At 42.9% G+C, this 25,461-nt stretch overlaps 1 protein-coding gene across 4 annotated transcripts in view; it reads right to left on the bottom strand.

The window, feature by feature from the left end:
- ATP13A5 (ATPase 13A5) overlaps positions 1–25,461 on the bottom strand; it is a 103,809-nt gene that overhangs the window by 37,050 nt on the left and 41,298 nt on the right. For 3 of the 4 annotated variants that reach the window (XM_070509169.1, XM_070509170.1, XM_070509172.1), the window contains 9 exons: positions 21,780–21,950; positions 19,424–19,581; positions 16,239–16,427; positions 12,126–12,187; positions 9,948–10,098; positions 7,266–7,352; positions 6,447–6,603; positions 4,123–4,240; positions 373–497 (listed from right to left, as the gene is read on the bottom strand). In XM_070509169.1, coding sequence (XP_070365270.1) covers positions 373–497; positions 4,123–4,240; positions 6,447–6,603; positions 7,266–7,352; positions 9,948–10,098; positions 12,126–12,187; positions 16,239–16,427; positions 19,424–19,581; positions 21,780–21,950 — 1,218 coding nt within the window. The remainder of the gene's footprint in view (positions 1–372; positions 498–4,122; positions 4,241–6,446; positions 6,604–7,265; positions 7,353–9,947; positions 10,099–12,125; positions 12,188–16,238; positions 16,428–19,423; positions 19,582–21,779; positions 21,951–25,461) is intronic. The other variant, XM_070509171.1, reaches the window with a different exon arrangement.

Here is a 25,461-nt window from a genome sequence, read left to right as displayed (position 1 = left end):
CCCTGCCTGCCCCACTGCTCTGAAGGACAGCCCAGCAGAGTCTCACATCCTTTACACAGAGGTCTTATTGGGGTTCTTGATGAGGACACATCCATTCTTGTGTTTAAACATTACTGTGAGTCTATTAGGACTGTGCAGATCCTGGGTAGGAAAAGTGGGCATTAGACAAAGGGAGTGATGGGTCCTGCCTCCACAGCTCATGGTGGTATTGAGGGAGCTACACATGGCCCCAGGTAACTGGACCACAGGGAAACAAACTTGACAGCAGAGCAGTTTTCTTTCTGCCCCAATCACAGGAGCTCACTCAGCTCACATGGTCTTTTTCTCATGCCTGGGATGCATTCAACTTGTCAGGCCTCCAGCGACACACACCTGTAATCATCACGGTCCTGATGCGGGCCTCGCTCAGTTCCTTCAGGACTGGTTTGGTTTCCTTTTTCAAGCGATTCTCCATGACGAGAAGTCCCAGAAATGTTAACTCTGACTCCACTTTCTCCCTTTGGATTCAGGAGAAAATCAATGGTATTAAAGCTTATCTATGTAATCTCAACAGTTGGGTTTATTTCTTCTTTTTACAATTTCTGTTTTATCAATGTAAGACATGCACATGTTTAAAAAATCAAAAGGAACGCAAAGGTTTATGATGAAAACCAATAGTCCCTGTCTCCATACCTCCTCACCCATTCTCCTTCCCAGAGGCAACCACTTTGATGTCTTTTAGCTGCTTCTTCCAGTTTTCAACTCCATTTGTTTTAAGACAATGTGCTTGTCTTGCAACTCTTCTGTTGGTTTTTAAAAGTTTTGTTAATTATATATATTTTTTAATTTCTGTTTTTGAGCTTGTCATCACTTCAGTTTCTTAGACATGTATTAAGTACATACTGTGAACAGGCCACTATAGTAACAGTTGACTCATTACTGTTGGACTCATCCACTTCAGCCTCCATCTGTAACCTCCAGTAAATATATGGCATCAGCCAAGGGTTTGAACAGTTCTCAGAATTTGAAATTGGAGTCTCGCAGTCTAACTGGGTTACATTTATTATGCTGGACCTCTCCTCGGAAGTGAAACACGTCTCAGGTAGCTTTTTTAAAAGTAAATTTGGGAGCCAAGAGCTCTTTCTTGATCTCCCATTGTTCCTTTTTCTATCCAGAGTGGAGATAAGGTTGCAGGGGGAGGACGGGGGAGGAGCGGGAGACTAGGGATCTAGCCTTTCTGCACGCTGTCAGTTACTCCCCCGTGTTCAGTCCTGAGTCTCACTTCCACCTTCCACAGTACATGACACATCTGAGTCTCAGCCTCTCCGGGGTTCTACAGGGTGAACCAACTTTCCTCTCGCCATCTCTCTCTCTCTCTCTCTCTCTCTGGCATGGCGTAGGCTACAGCTTCTTCTATCCTGCTTGATTCAGCTAACCACTGCTCCCATCTACATTACATCTTACAAAAATGTGTAGAAATGTCTCATCTACACGTATTGCTTCTTCAGCTTTCTTTGATATTATTTCTTTTCCATTGTGTTAGTAGGACTTGGGAAAGAAATAAACAGAAGATCAGTAAACCTTCTTTAAGAGAAAGATCAGAGCCGAAATTCTTTTCTTTCTTTCTTTCCTTTTTTTGGTAAGGAAGATTTGCCTTGACCTAACATCCATTTCCAATCTTCCTCTTTTTTTTGCTTGAGGAAGATTAGCCCTGAGCTAACATCTGTGCCAGTCTTCCTCTACTTTGTATGTGGGATGCCTCCCCCGTATAGCTGATGAGTGGAGTAGGTCCACCCCAGGAGGTGAACCTGGAGAACGTGGGCTGCCAAAGCGGAGTGCATGGAACTTGAACCACTTGGCCATGGGCTGGCCCCAGAGCTGGATTTCCTGATGAGCAATATAATTCAAACTTGGATGGGAACACAGTGAAGAAAATTCTCTCTGGAGTAGAATCTAAGTTGTTACATTCTTCATTCAAAAGTCCATTCACTAAATAATGACTTTATTTTCAATCTTATATTAGGCACTTTGGTGAGTATTCAGATAATCAGAGATGAATCCTGCCTTAGTGTTCTCAGAGAAGATTATAAAAGAAAATCTACCTGAATACAGAACTTGTTAATTTCCCATCATTTAACTTCATGGCTTTCTATTATAAGTTGGATTAACATTTTCTCATTAACTAGAACTAAAAAAAAGATTAAAAAAATATTCTCACCAATTAATCTGGTCTTTACAACTCTTCCTCTCGTTTGCTTCAGGCGCTATGGCCTTGTCTGACTCTATGACGTTCCTAGTAAAATCCTGTGGCAGGGCCTTTGTACCCATTGCTCCTATTGGCTGCAATGCTCTTTGTCTGGATCACTGTGTGCCTTGCTCCCTTCCTTTACTCAAACCTCTGTCCATATGTCACCGCCTCAGAGGACTTCCTCCATCACTCCATGTAAAATCGCGTCCTCTGTCAATTTTTTATCCACTTAATCTGCTTTATTTTTTTCCTTCATGGCATTTATCACTACTTGACAATACTTTATAGGTTTATTTTATTGTCTATTTCCCCTAATTGGGATATAAGCTTCATGAGGGCAAGGATTTTATTTTATTCACTTCTGAATCCTTAGTGCCTTGAAGAGCATCTAACACATAGTCAAGATCAATAGAAATTTGCTAAACCAATGAAAGGGGGAATCTGGACAAAGTATTTCTTCTTGTAGTTTAGTTTTTTTTCTAAGTCATTTCAAGAAACTTTTCTGCTTCCCCTTGACGATGCCAGTTTTTCAGAAGTTTTGATTTTTCCAGTTGGAAAACTTTGCTAAATATAATTTGATTCTGAAAAACAAAATGTCCAAACTCTATTCCTTTACTCTGTTTGAAAATAGTAACTAAATTCCAAGAAGCATAACAGGCTCCTCATATTCTCTGGGAAATACCTGAGATGGTTGTAAATCTAACACATTTTATCCTCATTTTCTTATTTTGTTATATTTATAATAATATCTGTCTCACTAGTGGCTTTTAAAAGAGAACATCACAGCCGCATTTGTGTGTGGCAGCTTGGGGTGGCCACTTTCTATGTCTAGCTACATAAATCTTTTCTACACACATGACCTTAACTTTCATTATTAAAATTTGTGTCGTGAAAAATTACCAAATCCTGTGTGTTACAGGTCTTTATGCTTGCTCAAGAATAGTTAACACCTTGAATGTTAAATCTGAGAATGCCATTCATGTGCTTCAAAGTGAGTTTTGTGATTCTATTTAGAAGATTAAAATGTCATGGCTGAAAGGCTCCTTAGAGATCATCCAATCCTACATTTTGTAGATGGGGAAATAGACACAGTGCATGGAAGGGACAATGATTACTGAGTATATCAGAGTGGATGAACTTAGGCTATAAATAGTAACGTTGAACCAAGGATATCCACATCTTATACAGAGCATTTAATTATATTATAAATGAGGATCTATGAGCAACACAAAATCAAAGATAAGTGACACATAGATGATTTGTTATTCAATTTTCCACAGTACTTCTCTACTCTGTCATAGACAACTCAAAAACAACCTTTAAAAGCTGAGAAACATTGAAAGAAAAAATAATCTACAGGTTATCCTCTAATGATGATGATTTATCCCCTTAACATAATTAAGAATACTGAATTCTACTTCGTATAAGGAATTCAATTTGCACTCACTACCTCTCCAGATCTGCGGGAGGTGTACTACTGAGCCCTGAAAGAAGCCAAGTCTGAGGGATTCTGGAAGTCTTTCACAGTGCCAACTGTCTCCTTCTCTCAACCCCTTTGTATATGGGAGCCCCAAGTCAGTCAGTTGCATAATGTACCGAAGTTGAAGAAAAGTTGGTCATTTTTGGTGAGATGATGGAGTGCAGAGCAGAGATAACTCACTGACATCTAAGATTCAGGAGACCTCAACTGTCATCCTTGATCTGCCACCAGTGAGCATTGTGACCTGAGCAAGTCCTCCCAAGTTGCCCATCTTGGAATCGGAAGACTGGATGAGAGTGATTCTCCGTCTCCTAGAGCCTTCCTGGTGACTTGAGCTGTCCATCTGTCTGTCTCCAGGGCTCATTCACTTCACGCACACAGAGTCTGCCCTAGTGCCAATTTGCAAGTTCCTTACCTGGTTAAACTCTCTACTTCTGAAAACCTCTCCATCTTCAAGGCTTTATGGGCAAGGGCAATGACGCGGAAGCCTTGCATTGTGTATTTCTTCAGTTCCTGTGGGAAATTCTGGGGCACTTTCAGGAGAGAGGAAAGAGGTAAATGTACGGTGACATCGAAGGCCACCCAACTCCTGAACAAGACTCTGTGATGCAGTCACTGTACCTTGTTTTTCTTTTTTAAAGATTTTATTTTTTCCTTTTTCTCCCCAAAGCCCCCCAGTACATAGTTGTATATTCTTCGTTGTGGGTCCTTCTAGTTGTGGCATGTGGGACACTGCCTCAGCGTGGTTTGACGAGCAGTGCCATGTCCATGCCCAGGATTCGAACCAACGAAACAGTGGGCAGCCTGCAGCAGAGTGCGCGAACTTAACCACTCGGCCACGGGGCCAGCCCCACTGTACCTTGTTTTAACTTTCACTCCATAAAAATGCTTTCACAGAAAAACTACAGTTTCAGGATAAGGCCACAAATAACTTCATCAGTGAGTTCTTATTACTCTGATGGAAATAAATGCCAAAGACATAGTGGTCATCAACTGGGTGTCAGATACACTGGCCAGGTTCAGTAAGGACAGACCTCAGGATTATGTTTACCCAGATGAAATGAGGGAAACAGTTGACCCTCTAGATCAGGGGTCAGCAGACTCCAGACAAAATCTGACCCGTTGCTTTTTTTTTGTAAATAATGCCTTATTGGAACACAGCCAGGCTATTTGTTTGTTCATTATCTGTGGCTGCTTTCAGGCTACAATGGCAGGGTCAAGCAGTTGAGACAGAGACCATAGGGCCTGCAAAACCTAAAATATTTACTATCTGGCTCTTTGCAAAAAAGTTTACCACACCCTACTTAAGATAATAGGTGACACAATGCCAACATTTGTGTATTTTGGCATGGCAATCATGACTAATGTTAACATACTTATAAAATTCTTATGATTTATAGTATGCCTATAAGTGTATTAGAAAGAGGCACAGTATAATGGGAGGGGTGGGATCTTAGAAAGCAAAATACCTGAGTTCTAGTTTCCACTCTACTGTCAATTACCCTTCTGACCTTGGACATGTTAAGTCTCTCTTCTGTGCCTCAATTTTCCCCTCCATAAAATGAGGAGGTTGTGGATCTCCACATCCCCATTCAGCTCCTGTAATTCTAGAATAATCCTGGAGGGGGGAATCTAATTTCCAGGAAGTTGCTAGCGCTCTATTTCTTAAATACAGGGGGGAAAAATCACTTAAGATGTTGCTAACACATGTCAAGGATCAGAGGTTAGGACACTAAGAAGAATTGGAAGGGCTCCCATAAGAATAAGAGATGGTGAGTGACAGACCCACAGCTTGACTGACAGAGCAGGAGCAATAATTGCCAGCTAAAATTTCAAGAAGACACTTGTATTTGTGTGGCTGAAAAAAAAGAACAACAAAGTATAGGCCATCAAGCTGTGAAGGATAGAGTTAACGGGAGCCCTGAGGAAGATCAAAGGCAGAAAACAGGGGGCGCTTCTAAAAAAGAGCTCGAGTAGACACAGAAGTTAAAGCAATCATTTGCCAAATCTGGAATTCTGTGCACCAGTTGATGGCTATCAGCAATTGTAAAGAGAATATAGATGAAAATCAGGAGAAAAAGACCCATTTTATCCAAATGAACTCATTTGAATGCAACAATATTCTTATAAATCTGTGCTGCTGCTTAGACAGTGCATATGTTTGTAAGACTAAGAAACAATACAAATCAGCTCAAAATCTGGCCCAGAAAGATGAAATTGCTGTGAAAATGATCAATTACCTTGCTCTAATACCATCTAATTTGCTCTAATCACTTTTTTTTTTCTACAGGATTTGTCTTTTCTGTATTTTCCTGCCATCGATCAGTCTGAGGCCCCGCAAGTGATGACAGCCCCCCAGAGGTGACAGAGCACCCCGTCGGCAGAATTAGTCTAATGTGAGACCCTTCCCTTAGGTTGCCTCTGAATGCTCCTCATTCTCTCCCTCCCTGGTTCTCTGATCACTGCGTAGTGTCCTGTTCTGGCTCCTGATGTTTACTTCACTCTCCTTTCCCGATACCCTATTGTGGTTGGGTTTTTCTGGCTGGACCATGGCCAGAGAGTTACTGTCTGCCTCTCTGCCTTGAAATGATCACCTCTGCTTTATCAAATCTATTGGGCCCACTTTCAATCACCTAGAAAACAACCACCTCCACCTTCATTGATTTAGGTTTGTTTGCTTTAAGTGTTTGGGCTTCTAAAATATTGTACCTCCTGAAAGAGAAAACTGTTCCTTAGTACCTGTTTCAGACCTGCAGAACTGGACCAGCATCTCCGGGGCACCCTTCATGTAGACATGGAAGTGATCCTCTCCCGCCAGCCGAGCGACCACAGACATCCTCTGCAGGCTGGAGGAAAATGGAAACTGGTGCAAGATGGTGATGGCTTCCACCGGACTCTACAAGTGCACCGAGAAAGGGGAGCCCAAGAAGCTTTTAAGTGAGATTTAGCAGATGCATGCCAACAAATAAGATTTACTCTGCAATGAGCCTAGGGACATCATGAAGTGGTACATTTGTCCCGACGTTGATATTTTTCTGGCTGCTTCTAAGACAATTCCTTCATCAAGTTGGCTGATCTGCAAGGCCCTTCCCCTTGGCTGCCTGGAAAAATCCTAATCATCTTCCAGCCCAAGTTCACAGGTCAGCTCCTCCATGGCGCTTTGTCTCCAAGAATCAGTAGTTACCACCACCTCTGGACGCCTGCAGCTCTTTCTTGGGCCTTTGTTATAGCACTTGGCACGTTGTATTGCACTTATTTGCACCTCTCTTGGTTCTTCTCCCAGCCCATGTCCTCTTCCAGCACAGAGCCCCATTTGTCTAGCTTTGAAATCACTCCACCCCTTAGCACCCGGCACAGTGCTCTAGCATACATAGGTACTCAGCGAATGTTTGTTGAATAAGTTAATGGATAAATTCAGGAATGAAGGAATGAGCAAACCAACTATGGATCCTGTTAGGATAAGGCAAAATAATAGGAGTATAAAAATATGTGGAAGTCAAGAGAGTTTCTCCAGGTTTAAGGGGAAAGAGCTACATGATTTAAAGAAGCAAATCATACCTGACTGGCTTTTGGTCCTGGTTTTATTACCACATTTGAATCTGACATCCCAAATTTGCACTGGTTTACCTTGTGATCTTCCATTATCTGTTTAAAAATGAAAACATTCATAAGATTCCTTAGAGAAAAATAGTAAGAAAGAAATATCTCTCATTTGCATAGCACTTTAATCTTTTCAAAGCCCTTTTCACATATATTTCTCTTCTAGGCCAATTATCTTAATACTGTCATTGTCAAATTTCTGTTGTGTTGATTTATATTAAGGACCTTACTGTATAATGTCAAAAAGCCAAAAATATTGTGACCACACTTTATGTAGTAATTGGTGGAAGCAGTGCTAGCTACAGGCCCAATGGATCTTCCTAAATGGTATGTCTAGTAATTGGAGGAGGGTTTGAGTGAGATCTACTCTCCAATACAGCTGAGCACATTAGCTCTCAGATGAGTCAGGGTTGGGTCTTGAGATAAACACGGGACTGTTTCTTATGCTATATCTATGCTACTGGTCTAATTGCTTAGCTAGAGAGTTAGCTGCCAGCAAATTAGAAAGCACACTTGAAAATGGTGTGCATTCTTTGGATGTTAAACAGTATAATTTATACCACCTGAGAAACCAATAGTAACCTAAAATACGCGAAAAAGCAGTTGGATATATAAAAAGTAAAGGTCAGAAAATAGGAGACAACATCTGGTCTCCTCTCTGTCACTTGCTTGTTTAACCCTGGGGACATCACCTCATGTCTCCAGATTTCAGTTTCTTCTGAAAAATATTCTGACATCCCTTCCAGTGCTAAACATTCTTAGGGTCTATAAGGACATTTTCCCTCCCCCTAACGTTTACTGAAAGGTTCCTAACTGCCAAGGGATTTAATGCAAGGCTGTTTCTCACCAAGCTTTAAACTCAATGAATAATCTTTATGCTTTGTTTGGAGTAGATGTAACTGTTCTTAACAACAATTCGTACAGAGCTAATACTAAACATTTATGTTCCCACGCTAGACCCCAACTTGCTATGTCATTTGTACAGGTGGATCAACCCTCCTCTGTTGGAGAAGCGGCCACTGTTAGAACCAGGATCAAAGGCACATACGGTAACGGCGACCCTGTGCAACTCATCACCGTGTCAGCTCCACGGATGCCGGTAAGGAGGTTGCTGATAACAATTACCCTGATTCTTCTGCATTAAGATCTGGGAAAGTGATTACTATTTGTCTTGGTGTCAAAAATTTATCCACAGCAAATGTTTTAATTTAACTTACTGAGATTAGAAATTTCCCTTTTTACCAGGTTTCCTCTTTTATTACTTTGGCCTCTAGAAAGCTACAATTTTCCTGCTATACATCTGTAAATTAGCCTCTTTGTGAGAGGTACTTCCTTTCTCTGCGATCATTTGTTTCCATTCCTTTACAACTCTGTTTAAAACGCTGTCCTGTACTTGATGTATCATTGTAAGTAGCTTTAGGACACTTTTTTGGAGGGCAGCAGAATGTAATTAACTAGGTAACTAACTAATGAATGAATACCCTCCGTTTGTTGGGCATTTACAATGCACACAGTCCTTTTAGGTTCATAGTCTCAAGCTCACCACAAGTCTGTGAATGAGACATTATTATCCCAAATGCAAGATGAGGTGCACACTGAGTCTTGGTTCTGAATTTGGGGTCACACAGCTAGAGAGTGGTGGAGTCAAGAGCTCTTCCCACCATGTCATGACAGCCACCAGGATAAATTTACACCCTTCAACTGTCATTCACTCAGAAAATTGAATCAATTGAACCAAGAGTCCTCCAGTCTGATGTCTAGATCTTTGCTGTCCAATATGGTAGCTACCAGCCACTTGTTGCTATTTAAACTTAAGCTTAAAATAACTAAAGTAGGTGCCGGCCGGGTGGCGCAGCGGTTAAGTGCGCACGTTCTGCTTCAGCGGCCCAGGGTTCACCAGTTCAGATCCCCAGTGCGGATATGGCACCACTTGGCATGCCATGCTGTGGTAGGCATCCCACATATAAAGTAGAGGAAGATGGGCACGGATGTTAACTCAGGGCCAGTCTTCCTCAGCGAAAAGAGGAGGATTGGCAGCAGTTAGCTCAGGGCTAATCTTCCTCAAAAAAAAAAAAAAAAAGAAAGAAAGAAAGAAAAGGAAAAACATTAATTAAATAAAATAAAAAATTCAGTTTTTCAGTTGCATAGCCTTGTTTCAAGCGCTCATTGGCCACATGTGGCTAGTGGCTACTATATTGGATGGCACTGTTTTAGTATAAACACCCTGTTTCTCTGAGGGTGTTTCAAAGAATATTTGTTTTCTCCAAAACATGTTTTGGCCTGTCAATAAAGTTTTTGTGGTCGAATAAGTTTGGCAAGTGCTGCATATCATATTCTCCCTTGAATGTTCACACCAGACCACGACATATTAAAGAAATCCTGCAGTCAAGAAACCTATTTAAGTTTGTTTAAATAGCAGTTCCCAAATTTATTAGCCCATAGAACTCGATTTCCTGTTGCACTCATTAACAGAATTCTTTGGAGAAGAGTCTGGGAAATTCAGGTTGAATCAGATGTTCATTCATGTATTGTTAGGAATCTTCTCTGGGTTTCCACCAAAGTTAGAAAAGCTTTAGCACTCCTAGTAAGGATTTCTTCAAGTTTTCCTCATTCAGCTGAAGCGAGAAATTATCACCTTACCCAGGCAGTGCCCTCAAACATTTTGAGGTCCAGAGGGTCTCCCTGGATGGTCCCATCCAGAAGGATCAGGGAGTGGCAGCTGGCCATGGCCGCACACAGTGGGCCCCATGGCAAAGCCCTGCCCGAGGCAAAGCTATGGACTTCCTGGAAGCTGGTAGAGAAGACAATTCATAAGTTAAGGTCTTCAACGAAATCTTTTTGTACACCCTGCCCCTTAAATCTTACTAACGTAAAGCTTCAATAATACCTAACCCCCATGCAGAAAACCTTCAATAGCTCCCCGTGCCATGTGTGATAAAGTTCTCCTATGGCTGGTATTTAAGGCCCTGTCTTCTACAGTTCTGTATCATCTTACAGATTCTACTCATACTAGTGCCCTTTATGCACAATTTTTCCAGAGTCAAGTTAAACTTCTTGCTATGTCTATGCTCACACAGGGATTTCCCTGCCCTGAGCCCTTGCTCACATGGTTTTCTAATTTCTAACTGGAATATTCTGCCTGTAGACTGCTCTTTATAAAGCCCTCCTTTGAGTTGGATGTGAATTTCCTTCTCAACAGTTTGCCACCGGCCAGGAACTACTATCATTTCAGAGGGCTTGGCTAGAATCACAGGGACTTTTGTCAGGTTTCTGCAGCCCCGTCCATGGTGGCCGTATTGTAGGAAAGCATATTGTGGGAAGGCTTGGAGCTGACATCTGCAAACTCCGCAGTGCTGGCTCTAGAAAGCCACACAGCCCAGGCAAGAAGTCTCCAGGCCGATGAGGTAGCAGGGATGAGAAAGAAGCCTGCCTGGTGGTTCCTTGTTCCTTCAAGTGAAAGCATGCACGGACTCTGAAGTATTTCTTGCTACTCAGTTCTTCAGACTTTGCCCCTATTTCCTGAAACTCCTGGCATAGACAGCCAGCATCTAAAGCACAGTTTCCTCTGTGACTGTCAGTTGGCTTGTGTTACCGTCGTCTCCTCCCATGTTAGAGCTGAGTAGTAATTGTATTTAGTTTCTACTCCCCAAAAGCTTCAGAGTTCTGGGGACAAGGGAATAAAGGAGGGATGGAAACGACAAATATCCTTTTCTCCTTTCACTGCTCTGGCAAATAGAAGCCATGCCTCTCTGGACAAAGGCCTGGACCAGGCATCTGAGCAGCCAGGAGCAGACACATGAGCAGGTTAGAGCCCACATAGTTCACTGATGCCCAGCCCGAGGATCTTCTGCCACATTGCACCGCCTGTCTGCTCTTGCCAAGTGCCAGTGCTGTGTCCGGCCCTGTTACCCTCTTGGGGAGCCCCTGCTTAACTCCTTCAATGTCAGCAGCCTTAGCCACTGTTTGGAACCAAGGCAGGGTTCCTGGAGCTTAAGAGCAGAGGCCCCTCCACTCAGACTGAGAAGGCTGGTCTTGGCCCCACAGGGAAGGGAGCTAGGAGCTCAGGGACCCTCTCTGAGAAGGGGCCACTCCCTCCCCTCTCTAGCTCTGTTCTGGGGTAGCATCGTTGAGATTGCCCTCTCCCTTCCCTAGTGCCTGCTTTTAAATCAGGTCTATAAAAATCCTATCCATACACCCTTCAAAACCTATCTCAAATGCTATCTCCTTCAGGTGGTTTTCTTGATGTACTCATTTTCAAATTTAACTTCTACCTTTTATTCACTATGTTATAATAAACACCAGGACTGTGTATTATATCAAGCCATCATTATGATTTCTTCATCTCTGTTCTAATATTTATGCCTTCATAGTGACCCTTTTCTCAGCCTGTGTTGTACGTTGAACGTGGATGGGCACATGTGCACATTTTTATCCGCTGGAGTGTGAACTCCGTGAGGGAGGAGATGCAGCTCTTCCTGTCTGGATCCCCCACCGAACTAGCCACTCAGGAAGTCTGTGCAGTTTTTAATTGAGCACAGTCCTGATTTCACTCTTTGCTCCTCTGTTTTATTCATTCAGCTCCTTAATCATCCACCTCATTCTATCCCATTTTCCATGTGGAGTTTCAAGGCCTACTTTCTCTGTCTGATTCTGAACTTAAGACTCATTTGATTTAACAAGTTAGAAAAATTGGGAGCTGGTTCCAGCCAGTTATTATCTATATTTTATGTGACATTCATCCCTCAACACGGGAAGGTTGGCTTTGAGTAGCACCAAGATGGCCCACCAATCAACATCCATCTTCACTAATGTGCCTACCAGTTGTCAGCAGTAGGGATGGTCCCCCAGAGGTCCAACCCATCCTCCGTAAGAGTGCCGGTCTGGGAAAAAGTTAGAAATGGTATTAGCATAAAATTTAAAGCTTTTAATTATATCATGATTTACACAAAACCCAAGCTCCAAAGAAACTAAAGTAGATCTAATTGTCCAAAGCCCTTATCTATAAGCATCAAATTTTAAATCAGAGAAGAGGGCCTGAAAGAAAGATTCAACAGGTGACAAGTGATTCCCGAAAGACCATGTGGAAAGTCAGGGGGCTCTAATGACTCATTATTACCACAAAATGCAAGTATTTGTTTTTGTTTATTGTTGTGACTGTTGCTGTTGCTAAATGACAGAGGTTCAGCAACTGAAAATCCAACAAGAACCAGCTCGAGTCTGACTTTTTAGTTGGCACCCGCTATCTCTCTAAAGCAGAGCTCAGAATTTTTTTTTCCTTTCTTTTCAAGACCATTTAATTCACAGTCTGCCATCTGGTTCACAGCAATTTTCTAAAATATGGGTGACATGGTGACTGTCCAGATTGATAATGAAATGTTGATAAAGGGCTTTGAGATGATAGAGAGAAACGAAGTGCTAATAATAAATACTAATTAGTGCCCATGAATGGGTTTTATTGCAGATCAAGAGGAAAATGGCTGGGAGATTTGATTTGCTGTATTAGGGGAGAGTATTTGTCAGATAACGTAACAGAGAAAGCAAAATGGAACTGAAGACTCTCACAGCCCTGTTAATGTGCTCATTGCTGCACAGTCGATCATTAATTACAGACCTGGTGTCTAATGCAGCAGGCTGACAGCACGAGGCCTGCTTAACCCCCAGTCAGAGAAAGGAGTTGGCTGGTGCTGCTTCAGCATAGTCAAGGCAGAGCGGGGCATTACCAAGTGTTGGTAAATATCCTGTTTCAACACCAACACCCAGGTCTCTGATGCTGTTTTTTAAGGTCATCTCTGTATAAGACACTGAATTTTCTAGTTTTCTACCAAATGACATCTTCTATCATTACAGCGCATCATATTAGCACAATGCTTTACAGTGAAGTGTTTTCAATGCTTTCAGTTCTTACAACAGAGTAAATAGAGTAGAGGCATTCTTAGGCTAGAGGTGAAATGAGCAGTCTCAGCATCCAGTGGCCGAGTAGGATGGAGAGAAAGAACCAGAATCCAGCCCATCTAGAGTCTTCCACTAGATGACAAATGTTAAGAGAACTCAGCAAAGCATGTGGAAAGACAAAGCCTGTACTGGGTTTCTGGATTAAAGAATTAAGGACTCTTTATTTCATTAATTCATTTGAACTTCATGGAGAGATAGCATGTTTGTGTGAGTTATTCCTTGAAGGACAACAATGACAGCAACAAAAGCTATTTGCTTCATTTCCCTCCTGCATTTTATAAGGGCCACAAGTTGTGTGTTTATATTCCAAATCCTCTTGAGTTGTTCCATTTCAAAAAGAGTTAGCAACTTAATTCAAACTGAAATGTTTTCCTGATGATTAGATTATGTTTTCAAGCTTCAATATTTTGAACATGAAGACAGAGAGATGATGCCAATGATGCCACAGCAAAACGGAAATGGGACCGTGTTCTTTCTCTACGTGAAAATAACCCTATATGTTAAAACTAACCATAAACAGAAAGAAATTAAATTATAGTTGCCATTATAAAGGGAATAAGACAGGAAATGAAAGCTTCTTAGCATAAATACTAGCCAAGGCTTGGACTGAATTGGATAGAAAAGAAAGAGAGAATTTGCTTTAAAGAACTTATAACAAATCAGCTTAAACTAGAAATATACGTGGAAGTAAATGTACTCAGAAACTCAGTGGTGAATATCTTCCACAGTGAAACTACACTAGATGGAAATTCAATTAATCATGAAATGCTTTATTCCAACATCGTGTTGGTGGAGTTTTATAATGTGAAAGCTAGAAAGAAACTTAGAGATGACTGTAATTCAACGTTCTTATCTTAAAAAGTGACACGGAACTTAGCATCAAATTCAGGATTAGATTTCTCATTTGAGTTCTTGCACTATAACATGCTGTCATACTATACAGAGTTTGGCCAAACAGGCTGAGAGGCAGTCCCTAAAACAGTCTAGCAAAGGAGCACAGGAGAATGGAGAGGAAAAAACCCTATATGGGAAGTAAAAAAAAAAAATGTTTCCACTGTCTGGAAAAATTAGTTTTATTTATTTATTTATTTATTTTTGAGGAAGATTAGCCCTGAACTAACTGCTGCCAATCCTCCTCTTTTTTGCTGAGGAAGACTGGCCCTGAGCTAACATCCATGCCCATCTTCCTCTACTTTATATATGGGACGCCTACCACAGCATGGCTTTTGCCAAGCGGTGTCATGTCCGCACCCGGGATCCGAACTGGCGAACCCCGGGCCGCTGAGAAGCGGAACGTGAGCCCTTAACCACTGTGCCACCAGGCCAGCCTCTGGAAAAATTAGTTTTAGAAACAGACAAATATGTAATGAACATATTTTATAAATCTCCCTCCTATATTCTAGACACTAGTAAGGCTACTGGGGAAGTAATGGGAATTCCTATCAAAAACTTCCAAGGGGCTGGTACCTGACCCCGAATCTAAAAGGAAGCTACTGTTATGCTAACTCTACAGCTTCCTGACTGGTGGCCATAGAGGACTTTCCCTGCCAAAGGAAACTCGAACAAAATAGAACTGAAATAAGCTAAGAGCTATGCCACTTCCAACTGGGGACCAAGTCTGGTCAAGCCCACTCATGGTGTCTCTCGAGTTGGTCTTCATCTCTGCATTCTTGCCCTTTGTGTCTAGGACAATGAATGATCTGCAGTTGTCCCCAGATAGCCTCCTGCCTCAGTCCCATCTCCCTTCTGTCCCTTCTAAGCAATTCCCCCACGTGAAATAAATAAAACACACCTATAAAAATGTCACTGGTATTGAAAAACGAGAAGGGCCCCCATTCTCCTTCACAACAAGGCCCCACTCCTTAGCTTGGCACATCAGGCCCTGAGCCATTGGGCTCCTCCTCTCCAGCTACATTCCCCACCAAACAGCCACATTCTAGCCACAACCCCTGCCCCATTCCCCACACACTGCAGGCCCTCACATCCCTGTGCTTCTGACCTGCTTGCCTCTGAGCCTGGAGCGCATTCTGTCCAACAACCAAAGCCACAGCTCAAAGGCAACCTCCCACCTGTGGCAGGGAACTGCACGCAGTGCTTTGCTCATACTGCTATCAAGCACACATTGCACTGCATTATCATTGTCCACACTTCCATTTTATCTCTTTCCTCAGCTGGACCACGAGCTTCTCAAGAGCTAGGAGCAGCTCATTAATGCGGCTCTCTGCCAATGTGGGTTCACTAAAAAGTAGCGAAGCCTTTAGGAATTATTCAAACGCAAATAGACTGAGGACATGGAGGGACCAAGCTGGGGCCACTGTGTTAGAGCAGTTCAACTGCCCTGCCCAAGCTGAGGGCAGCATCTGAACAGCAGGCAGCTGATACTGAAGACCTCCAGATCCCCCAGAGGAGAGTCATGGGAAGGGGTCTCAGGACCCGTCCCAATGCAGCAGTCACTCCGTTTGAACATATCCCTCCTCTGCCACCTTTCCAGGGCCCTACGCACACAGACAAGCTTCCCTAGTCCTGAGTCTTGATAACCTGGGGAGCAAAGGAGAAAAGAGGGAGCAGATTGCATAAACACAGGTCACGGTCCACTCCCTCCCTTTCCTTAGAAGAAGCAGAGGAGGAGAAAGGAATATGTTCACGTAAGCTCTGGACAAAGCCCTTTGGAGAACAGAAATGTTCCTCATATTTTTTGTCTGAAAAAGCCAGTCAGCCAAAGTTATTACAGTAAGAGATTGTCTTGAAATCCAAATGAGACACAAAAATACTAAATTTCACAGGGAAGAAATTCATGATATGATGGCTAAACCCCTTCCTAGGACTCAGTAAAGCAGGCTTCTAGAACGTGATCTTCTCTGGCCTCAGTGTTCCCATCTATAAAATGAGGGTGCCGGACCAGACATTCTTTGAGGCCCTTTCCCCTCCCTGCTGTGCTTTGGAATCATTAACCTCCAACCTGGAAAGTTTAGATCATACTTTGTCAAAGCACACGAGGTTTATTTGTCCGCACATATTGATTCTCTGTGGGGAGATACAGAAGATTTTCCTTTTCTTCAGCCTCTTTTGTGCATACACGATGCCTGTGGTCAGGGCAGCTGGCAGCACGGGAGGGACAGTAACGGTAAGGAGGAGCAGGGCCATGGGCGCAGTATTTCCAAAAGAGACCTGGGGAGGGGAGGCACAGACTGGTTAGCCTAGCAGAGCAGGCTGGCACGCTTCCTGGCACCATTTCCTGCAAAACCACCGCTCAGAATATTCATAGTGGGTCGGCTCTCTTGGTGGGACTGAGTGTTCTCTTGGCTGTGCCCAGGGAATGAACAAATTGTCTCCCACTGCAGAACAAAGGAGTCCTCTGATGCCTTCTCTGGGTCCACTCTGCTTTTTCCTGACTCTTTCTCTCCATTCCTCAGCATTCCCCACCCAGAGCGCCCATCCCTTCTCTGCTCATCAGACTCTCACATACCCTCTCTGGACTCCCAGGAACTGGTCTTGAGTTGTAATATCTTACACAGCAACTTGACTGTTATTATAAATCTCTCTCCCCCACCAGCCCACAAACTCCTTGGGCACAGCAGCTGTGGCTTATTCATCTCTGAAGTCATCTTCGGATTCATCTTAGTCATCTCCAGATACAGAGTCTAGCACAGCGTCTGATACAGGGGAGGTGCTCAGCTCACAGATTGAATGAATGATGACCTGACAAAAACTACGAGCAAAATTCAGCATATATTATCTATTCAAGGGAAGCCAATAATACAAATAGCTTGTCCTCACTGGACAGGCACTGTGGGGCGGGCATTGTGTCAGGCTACGTACATTAGTTAGTTATTCCCCCCAAAAACCTCGTGACATAAACACTGTTATTTTCTCCATTTAATGGATGAGGAAGCAAAGGCTTAAAAATGAAATAACTTCCCCAAGGCCACGTGCTAGTTAAGTGGTGAGGGTATGAATCCTAGTCTGTCTGACTCGAGGGTACAAAGGTGTGACCAGTGTGACCTATTATCAGGCCAGTTCTTGCGGAGTCAGATCCCAGGCAGGGCTGCAGAAGCTCACATGGCTGATAAGGGCGAGACCAAGATAAAACCATGGAGTGGCTTCTTTCATTTTTCACATGTTCTAGACACTGATGGCTCTACCCTCTACCACCTTGCCTAGGCTGTTATGAAATTAACCATAATTTTAGCCATCCAGTCCTCTTTTGTGTATTGGAAACACAGATTCAAGTTCAGTAACAATGGCTGCTGGATACATCTTTGGTTCGATCTCAGTTTATCACAAAATCTGTCATTCCTTGCTTTTCCCAACCAAAGCCACAGAGGAGTTTTGCCCCCAAGGACTCAGCCCTGTCTAATCCTGAGCCAGTGCAGATAGAGGCAGCCAACAGGTCCACAGGTTCTGCCCCGCAGAACGATGGGGTCTGGGATTAGCCTTGCTGCTTTGGCGTCTATTGGATGTTGAGTCCTGCCCTGGAAGCCTTCATTTCCAATCACTGCCAGGCTTTCTGGTCTGTAGGAGAGGGTTTTTGGCTTGTTGCCCTGCCCAACCCTCCCTCTCGAGATGAAAATGGCACATTGCCTCAAATTCCAGCCTCACCGGCTTTGACATCTTGCCTAGCTCTTTCCAGGGTCCGTTCTACTGGTGCCAATATGCTCTGGCCTCCTCTGCCCTCGCCTGCCCTAGAAATGCTCCTAGGGGACTTATTTCAGATTCAAATGACTGTTCAGAGCTCAAGTTCTGTTTTGTTTAATTTTTTTTTTTTTGTATTTTTTGTTTTTTGAGGAAGATTAGCCCCGAGCTAACATCCACTGCCAATCTTCCTCTTTTTGCTGAGGAAGATTGGCCCTGAGCTAACATCTATGCCCATCTTTCCTGATTTATATATGGGATGCCTGCTACTGCATGGTTTGATAAGTGCTGTGTAGGTCCATGCCTGGGATCCAAACCAGCAAACACCGGGCCGCCGAAGCGGAGCATGCAAACTTAACTGCTATGCCACCAGGCCAGCCCCTCAGAGCTCAAGTTTGAACATGAACATTGCATAGAAATTCCTGTGACTGTGTCTTTGCCAATCAATATCCACCCCACTACACACGGACACAGAATGGACTGATGCCATCAGTTTGGGTATCATAATTTTAGGCCACCACACCCAATTTCACACCTGTTGTTGGGATCCTTTTATTCACAATTTTTTCTTCTTCCCCATGAGCCCACACTGCTAAGATCCCAGCATGTCTTACAGAAGAGACTGCAGGTTCACAACAGAATCAGACCCAGGACCAGAAAGGAACTCAAAGGTCATTTGAGACAACCCCTCTCTCTCCATCCATCACAACTATTAAGTGAGACATCCAAGTGAAACCAGATACCCTGAAGCTTAAAAGGAAGTGAGGATCCATGCAGAATGCAACTCTGTAAAAGTAAACATTTGATTTCATTTCAGAACCTAACCAGAACACAGGGGCAATCCATTGACTACGTGGTGTGTTGGGTATGATGTACACGCTCAAATACTTCAATGCTGTCAAGTGGCCCAAACTTCTAGGGATGGTACTCAAAATCCCCTTCAATCTGATCTATTTCTACTTTGCTAGACTTATCTCTTAATTGCTTGCTGATTCCAGAAGACCCATGTGCATTTCTTCCTTTGTGTTTTGCTCGCTCAAATTAGTATGTCCTTCCTGCTCTCTGATCTGATTGACTAAATGCTCCCCAGCCTATCGGGCTTGAGAAACATGCATGTCCTCTGAGGCTGTTTAGGTTTGGCTATCACAAATGCCACACATGTGGTGAGCTCTTATTCCCAACCAAGTGGTAAAAGGAGCCATGAACTCTGTAACTTTTCATAGATGTACCATCCAATGCAATTTTCACTAACCATACATAGCTATTTAAATTTTAATTACTTTAAATGAAGTAAAATTGAAAATTCATTTCCCTATCACACTAGCCACACTTCAAGTCCTCAATAAGCACATGTGGTCAAGGGCTACCATATGGGACAGCAGAGATATAGAATATTTCCGTCACCTGAGAAGGCTCTACTGGACAGCATTGATTCAGACTGATGGGACTAAGAGGTAACCTTGCCCAACCCTTTTGAGGTCAAGCTCCTGGAGAAAGCTATGCCATTGAAAAGGCTTACACCCAGTACTTACTCCATGGTACACGTATACACCAAGAGCATAGAAAAAACCCACAACTCCAAGGCAGGCCAGGAACACTATGAACTTGAAGGCATCACTGTATAGTTTGAAGTTCAGAGGCCTGGGGTAGAGGATGGATCTCACCAAGTCTCCTTTTGCTGTATTATAACCTACATGAAGATAATCACAGGTCAAGTAAGGTCCTTTAAGACAGTTTCATCCCAAACCAAAAATAGTTTGCATTGAATTAAGGATTGGTTAATAGAGTCATTTGAATATGGAATGAACACAGCATTGCTGTGACCTAACAGTGTATTTACATTTATTGTTCTTACAAGTCACCAGAAACCATAAATGGCGTTCACTTAGCGCTGCTCCATTTCTTTTGCTCTGGGGGTCGGTGCTTCAGTGGCTCACACAGTGCAGCTCTGCACTTACGCATGGGGTTGGGGAAAAGAAGACTAAGGAGCTGATGACTGTGGTGGCCAGGTAAGAGGAGCCGCTGAGAGAAGAAGGCTTTAAAGCACAGATATGCATTGAATGTAATAGGAAATTAAGAGAAAAGGAAAGCACAAGGCAAGTCATTTCTTAAATAGTATGCCTCCAATCACGTCATTCTTATGCTCAAAAACCTCCCAGTGCCCCTATTTCTTAAAATCAAGTTCAAATTTCGAGGCATGGCATTTGAGATCCCTTTCAGTCTGATCTCCTGCTACCTTGCCAGACTTATCTCTTAACTGCTCACTGGGCCCAGAAGACCCCTGTGCATTCCTTCCTTCGTGTTTCGCAAACACAAATTAGCATGCCTTTCCAGCTATCTGATATGATTGGATAAATCCTTCCCATCCTATGAGGCTTGGCTCAAAATGCCATCTCATCAAATAAATGCTTCCAAAATTCTACTCCCATACCTCATATCAAAAATAATTTCTCCCACTCTTTGGAGTTCCCGTAACACTTGGTGGTTTGACATCTATCACTGCTTTGTGTTTTAGTTAACTATGAATCCATCTGTCTCCTGCACCAGACCACAATCTTCTTTAAGGGCAAAGAGTATCTCACATTTTTTTTTCTTTAACCCTCAGTACATTGCCCTTAGTAGATACTCATTAAGATCTAAATTATTGGCAAAAGACATTGACCACTATATATTTTAGATATCAGTCAGTACTATAAGTATAAAACACGCCTTAATCCCTCTGCTTAATGGACATCTGGTCTCCTCAAACAAAGCTTTGCAGGCTTTGGAGAAAAGGAGGAGAGTCTCCCCTAACCTGTAGCCTTAGAACTTTACAAGCTCAGGTCAGGCAGGTTCCATGATCTCCGCCCACTAGCTACTGCTGATCAGCAGGCTGAGAGATGTTCTCGTGCCCACTGACTACTTCGAACATAAAACAAAACTTAATATTTTTAATTTTAAAAAAATCAGGTAGAACAATTGAATTATAGACTAAACTAAAACATAGAGATATCAAAGTGCAAGGCATGTTTTGTATCTGCGTGGGTCGTGTAATGTCATGTGAAAGATTGGGACTAATGTTGGCAGTCTTGAAAAGTTTTTCAGCAAGGTGTGTATGAACTGCTTCAAACCATGTTTTAGAAATGTGACTTGATTCAGATTGAGGGATAGGTTAAAAAAAGATGGACCAACACAAGAAAAAGTGTTTGAAGTAAAAGTTGAAAGGGAACAGTCAAAAGAATATTTTTGTTGTTATAGCTTAGGCAGGAGATGATGAAGGTCGGAACAAAACACCAACCATGGGGATGAGGAAGAGGGAGACGAGACCCTGCAGGTCTTTGAAGAATTGACAGGATGCGGTGTCCTATTTGCTATGGGAGAAAGGGGGAGTCTAAGATGACGTGAAGAGGCTAGCTAGATGGTGATGCTGTCAAGAGAGAGGCGACAGAGGAGGATGCTTCTCTTCGGATGCCTTGACTGTGAAGTGTCTGTAGGGAACCCAGGCAGAATTATCTAGCAGAGACCTTGAAATAACAGCCCAGCAAGCAACTCTTTGAAAGGAAAAAGTCCTCAAGTGATAGCGATTGGAATTTGTTTTCTTGGCAATCACTTAAAAGGGGTGTAGAGGGAAAAGAGAAGAAGCCTGTGGACACAAGAAAAAACAAGAACATAGTTTTGCCTTTGAGGAAATATACTTCATCCCTGTATACGCTTCATCATATACGATGGTTTTAACAACGAACCATTCAGTTAGAAATGGTGGCAACTTAAAATAAGGGTCTGACTGGAAATGAGTGTGCTTGTTAATTCCAGAATGTGGCAAACTCCGTAATCCTAAACAAGATTTCCCTAATCCAGCTCCCCTACCTCCCGTCATGGACTAAATTTACAAAAGTGGAATCTACTAACCTGTTTGCAAAACGACTGCTCTTACTGGCCCCTGCCCAGAGGGCTTGACTTGGATCACTTCGGTTCCACAGAAAAGGACATGTTTCCGATAATCCTCCAAGCTGTGGGATTTCCAGGCACTGGTGTTCTCCGTATGGGGCAATGGTGTCTTTGTGACAGGTGTACTTTCTCCTAAAGAAGATCGTATTTTGTTGGTTCTGGGCAAACTCAGGTAGTTACTTAGAGTTCGCACTTGCCAATTTCAAGAAAGTATACAAACCACAGCTGACCCAGTCATCATGCCTATCCCATGAGTCAAAGGACTGTTCTTAGGGATGCTGGTGGTGCAAGCAATGGTACATTTGATTACATTTCAAATATTTCCTCAAAGTCTGCCTACCCTTCCCACACCTGGCCAGCATGGTTTGTTGCTATAATCTAAAAAGTGGCCCATTTTCACAAAGAGAACTGTCACTTAATCACTCTCCCAAGTGTTCCTTAAGCCCAGCACTATTCTAGGCAACAAGGGAGCAATAAAGCATGTGCATAGTCATTATTATTTACCTTTCATTCACTCAGTTGTCCCCCCATTCATCCATTCATTCCACAAATATTTTTAAGTGCTTATTCTGTGCAGGCACAGCTCCAGGTGCTGAGAATATCATAATGAACAAGAGAGACGGAAACCCCGCCCTCGTAAAGCTCAGGGAGCCAGGCTAGTAAATAGCAGTAAATAATTAAAATACAACAAAGTAAGTATTTTGGTAGTAGTACTAGGAGATCTGAAGATCTAAGCCAAACAGATGATTAGAAAAGATTTCCCGGACAATGAATAAACGACACCTTGAAAGGGGAGTAGGGGCCGGCCCCGTGGCCGAGTGGTTCAGTTCGTGCGCTCCGCTGTGGTGGCCCAGGGTTTGGATCCTGGGTGCGGACATGGCACTGCTCGGCGGGTCACATTGAGGCGGCGTCCCACATGCCAGAGCTGGAAGGACCCACAACTAAGATATACAACTATGCGCTGGGGGGTTGGGGAGATAAAGCAGGAAAAAAAAAAAAAAAAAAGAAAGGAGAGTCAGCCCAGCCAGATCCAGAAGGAGAGGAAAGTGCTCTTGGAAGAAGTGAGAGAAAGAGCATGGGGTCCTCCAGGCACTAAAGATAGCTCAGGATGTTCAGGACACTGAGAGCGTGGGTAGAGGTAAGGAGTCCTAGAAGTACAGAGATGAACGAGAAATGATGCCTTCACAAAATCTACAAAATATTCTTCATGATCTTTGTGGAGCTTGCAGTGAAAGATAGAAACCAATACAATAAGACAGGATCTCTCTTTTCTCTTTCTCGATGACCTCAGCTCTACTTCCATTAATTAGCACCTCTAAATAGAAATGTCAGTGATGTCTGTCTTCGTCTTTCCTCCCTCTGGGCTTTTGTTCTGTATTTCCCAATTGTAGGCTGTTCATCCCAGTCTGGATATCCCACTAACTTCTCCAATTCAACATACCTAAAATCCACAGCATTATTTTCACCCCTAACCTTCCTCCTGACTTTCCTGTTTCTCTTCTGGTACCACCCTTTTGCTGAGTCACAGGTTTCCAATCTCAGAAGCGTCTTTGACACCTCCTCTCCCAGACTCTGCCCTCTTATGGAATGAGTCTCCCCTCCCGCTGCTCCTTCCTTGTGAGCGTGCCTGGCCAGTCATGCTTGGACTCCATCTAGGTTCCAGTGGCATCACTGGCAGTCGCTGTCTGACTCATGGTGGTTGCATTAACAGTAGATTAGCTGTAAATTGTTTAGCTCTCTGAAGTGCAAACGCATCCTCTAGGTAACTTGAGGCTACAGTGGAACCAATAAATCTTTCTTATGAGGAAGTATCTCAACCACAACCTGCCTGACCTCCTGACTTATGAAAAACCTCTCAACCTTCCTCCTGTGTTTCTCCTTTACTCCCACATTATTACCACACTCACAACACCTCTGACATCAGATACGTGGCGGTTTTCCCCACAAGGAGCAATTCCACGACACCAGCTGGTTGTCCTACAATTTAACTCAGTTCAACTCGACTCTGACACTATCTACCTGGAGATGGAGTCAGATCCCACAGGTTAAGGGCTCAGTCCCTCAAGACTGCTCCCACCCCATCTCAGATGTCAAATGCAAATCCACGTTGTCACTTGTGCTTCTGACGGGTAAATGTGAGGTTTCACAACCCCCACCTCAGGTTGGATTAATTTGCTAGAGTGGCTCAGAAAACTCAGGCAAACACACATTTACCAGTTTATTAAAAGATATGACAAAGGGTCCAGATGAACTGTCAAAGGAAAAGATACACCGGAAGAGTCCTGAGCACAGGAGCTTCTGTCCTCGTGGAGTTGTGAGTTGGGACCCTCCAGTATGTGGATGTGTTCACCCACCTGGAAGCTCTTCGAACCCCCTGCTATTGGGATTTTATGAGGCTTCCTCGCTTAGGCATGATCAATTATTAACTCCATTTCCAGCCCCTCTCTCCTCTTTGGAGAATGGGAAGTGGGACTAAAAGTTCCAGGCTTCTAATCATGGCTTGATCTTTCTGGTGACCAGCCCCCATCCAAGAGCCCATCCAGAGTCACTTCATTAGAACAAAAGATGCTCCTAGTGCTCTTATCTCTTAGGAAATTACAAGGTTAGGAGCTTGGTACCAAGAACCTGGGACAGAGACCAATAAATACATATATTGGTCACACCTCCTAATTGGTCTCTCCCCCTAGCCCCTCCTCCCTTTAGTCATCCCACACCACTTCCAGATGAATTCTATCAAAGCCCCCTTTTGTTATCTCATTATTTAATCAAAAGGCCTTAAGCTTTTCCATTGCCGTTACTACTAAAGCTCAAACTCTCTTGCTAGATTGTCAAAGGCACCACAATCCAAGCATCCTTGGCTGTCATTCCCCTACACAAACTCCAGCTAAACCAGGCCCCTTGCATATCCTTTTATTGACTCCCCTCCTTTGCGGGTATCGTTCCTCTCCTGTCCCTGATGGCTGTAAGACTAGATATTCAAGATACAAAGAAAATGAGTTCAGAGTTCAAAAAGGGTACATTTCAGAGACAAAATAAGAATGTTAATAACACTTCTGGCTCCCAGATTTAAAAAGCACTGGAATTAATTTAAAATTCCATAAGTCTTTTGCTAAATGTTTAATTAGGAAGATAACATGTCACATTTCTAGTTTGGAAATAGTACTGTATTGATTTTAGTTCTATCTTTCCTTCTAGGTAATAACGGAGGGCAAGGACTTTGACATGTATAACTTTTTATATTCCTCATTTTCCCTACTGGTATGTAATAGGTTCAAAATACATATTTTTGCTGAATGCCTGAATGAATTGAATAAAAATGTTTACTCAGGTTTTTCTATGATTTGTTTTTCAAAACTTCTTTTCTACTATGGTACCTTTTTTTACATCGTAAGATGCAAGAAACTATCAAATTTGTATTAGTGGTCTTGAACATTCTCCAGGAAATTCCTTTAGCCAAACATTGTCCCTAAGTCATTTCTTTAAAACAATTATGATATTTATCCATTGTATGGATTTATCCACTGCGTTCCAAATGGCTTTATAAAAGGGATAGGACATGTTCACAAATCTCCAAATCATTGTACCGCATTATTTTGAAATCAGCCCTTGTAAAGGCAGATACTTATAATTTCAAATGTTTTTC

This window comes from Equus asinus, chromosome 5, assembly GCF_041296235.1.
Source record: "Equus asinus isolate D_3611 breed Donkey chromosome 5, EquAss-T2T_v2, whole genome shotgun sequence".
Classification (NCBI taxonomy): Eukaryota; Metazoa; Chordata; class Mammalia; order Perissodactyla; family Equidae; genus Equus; species Equus asinus.
This window is presented reverse-complemented; position numbering and strand designations above follow the sequence as displayed.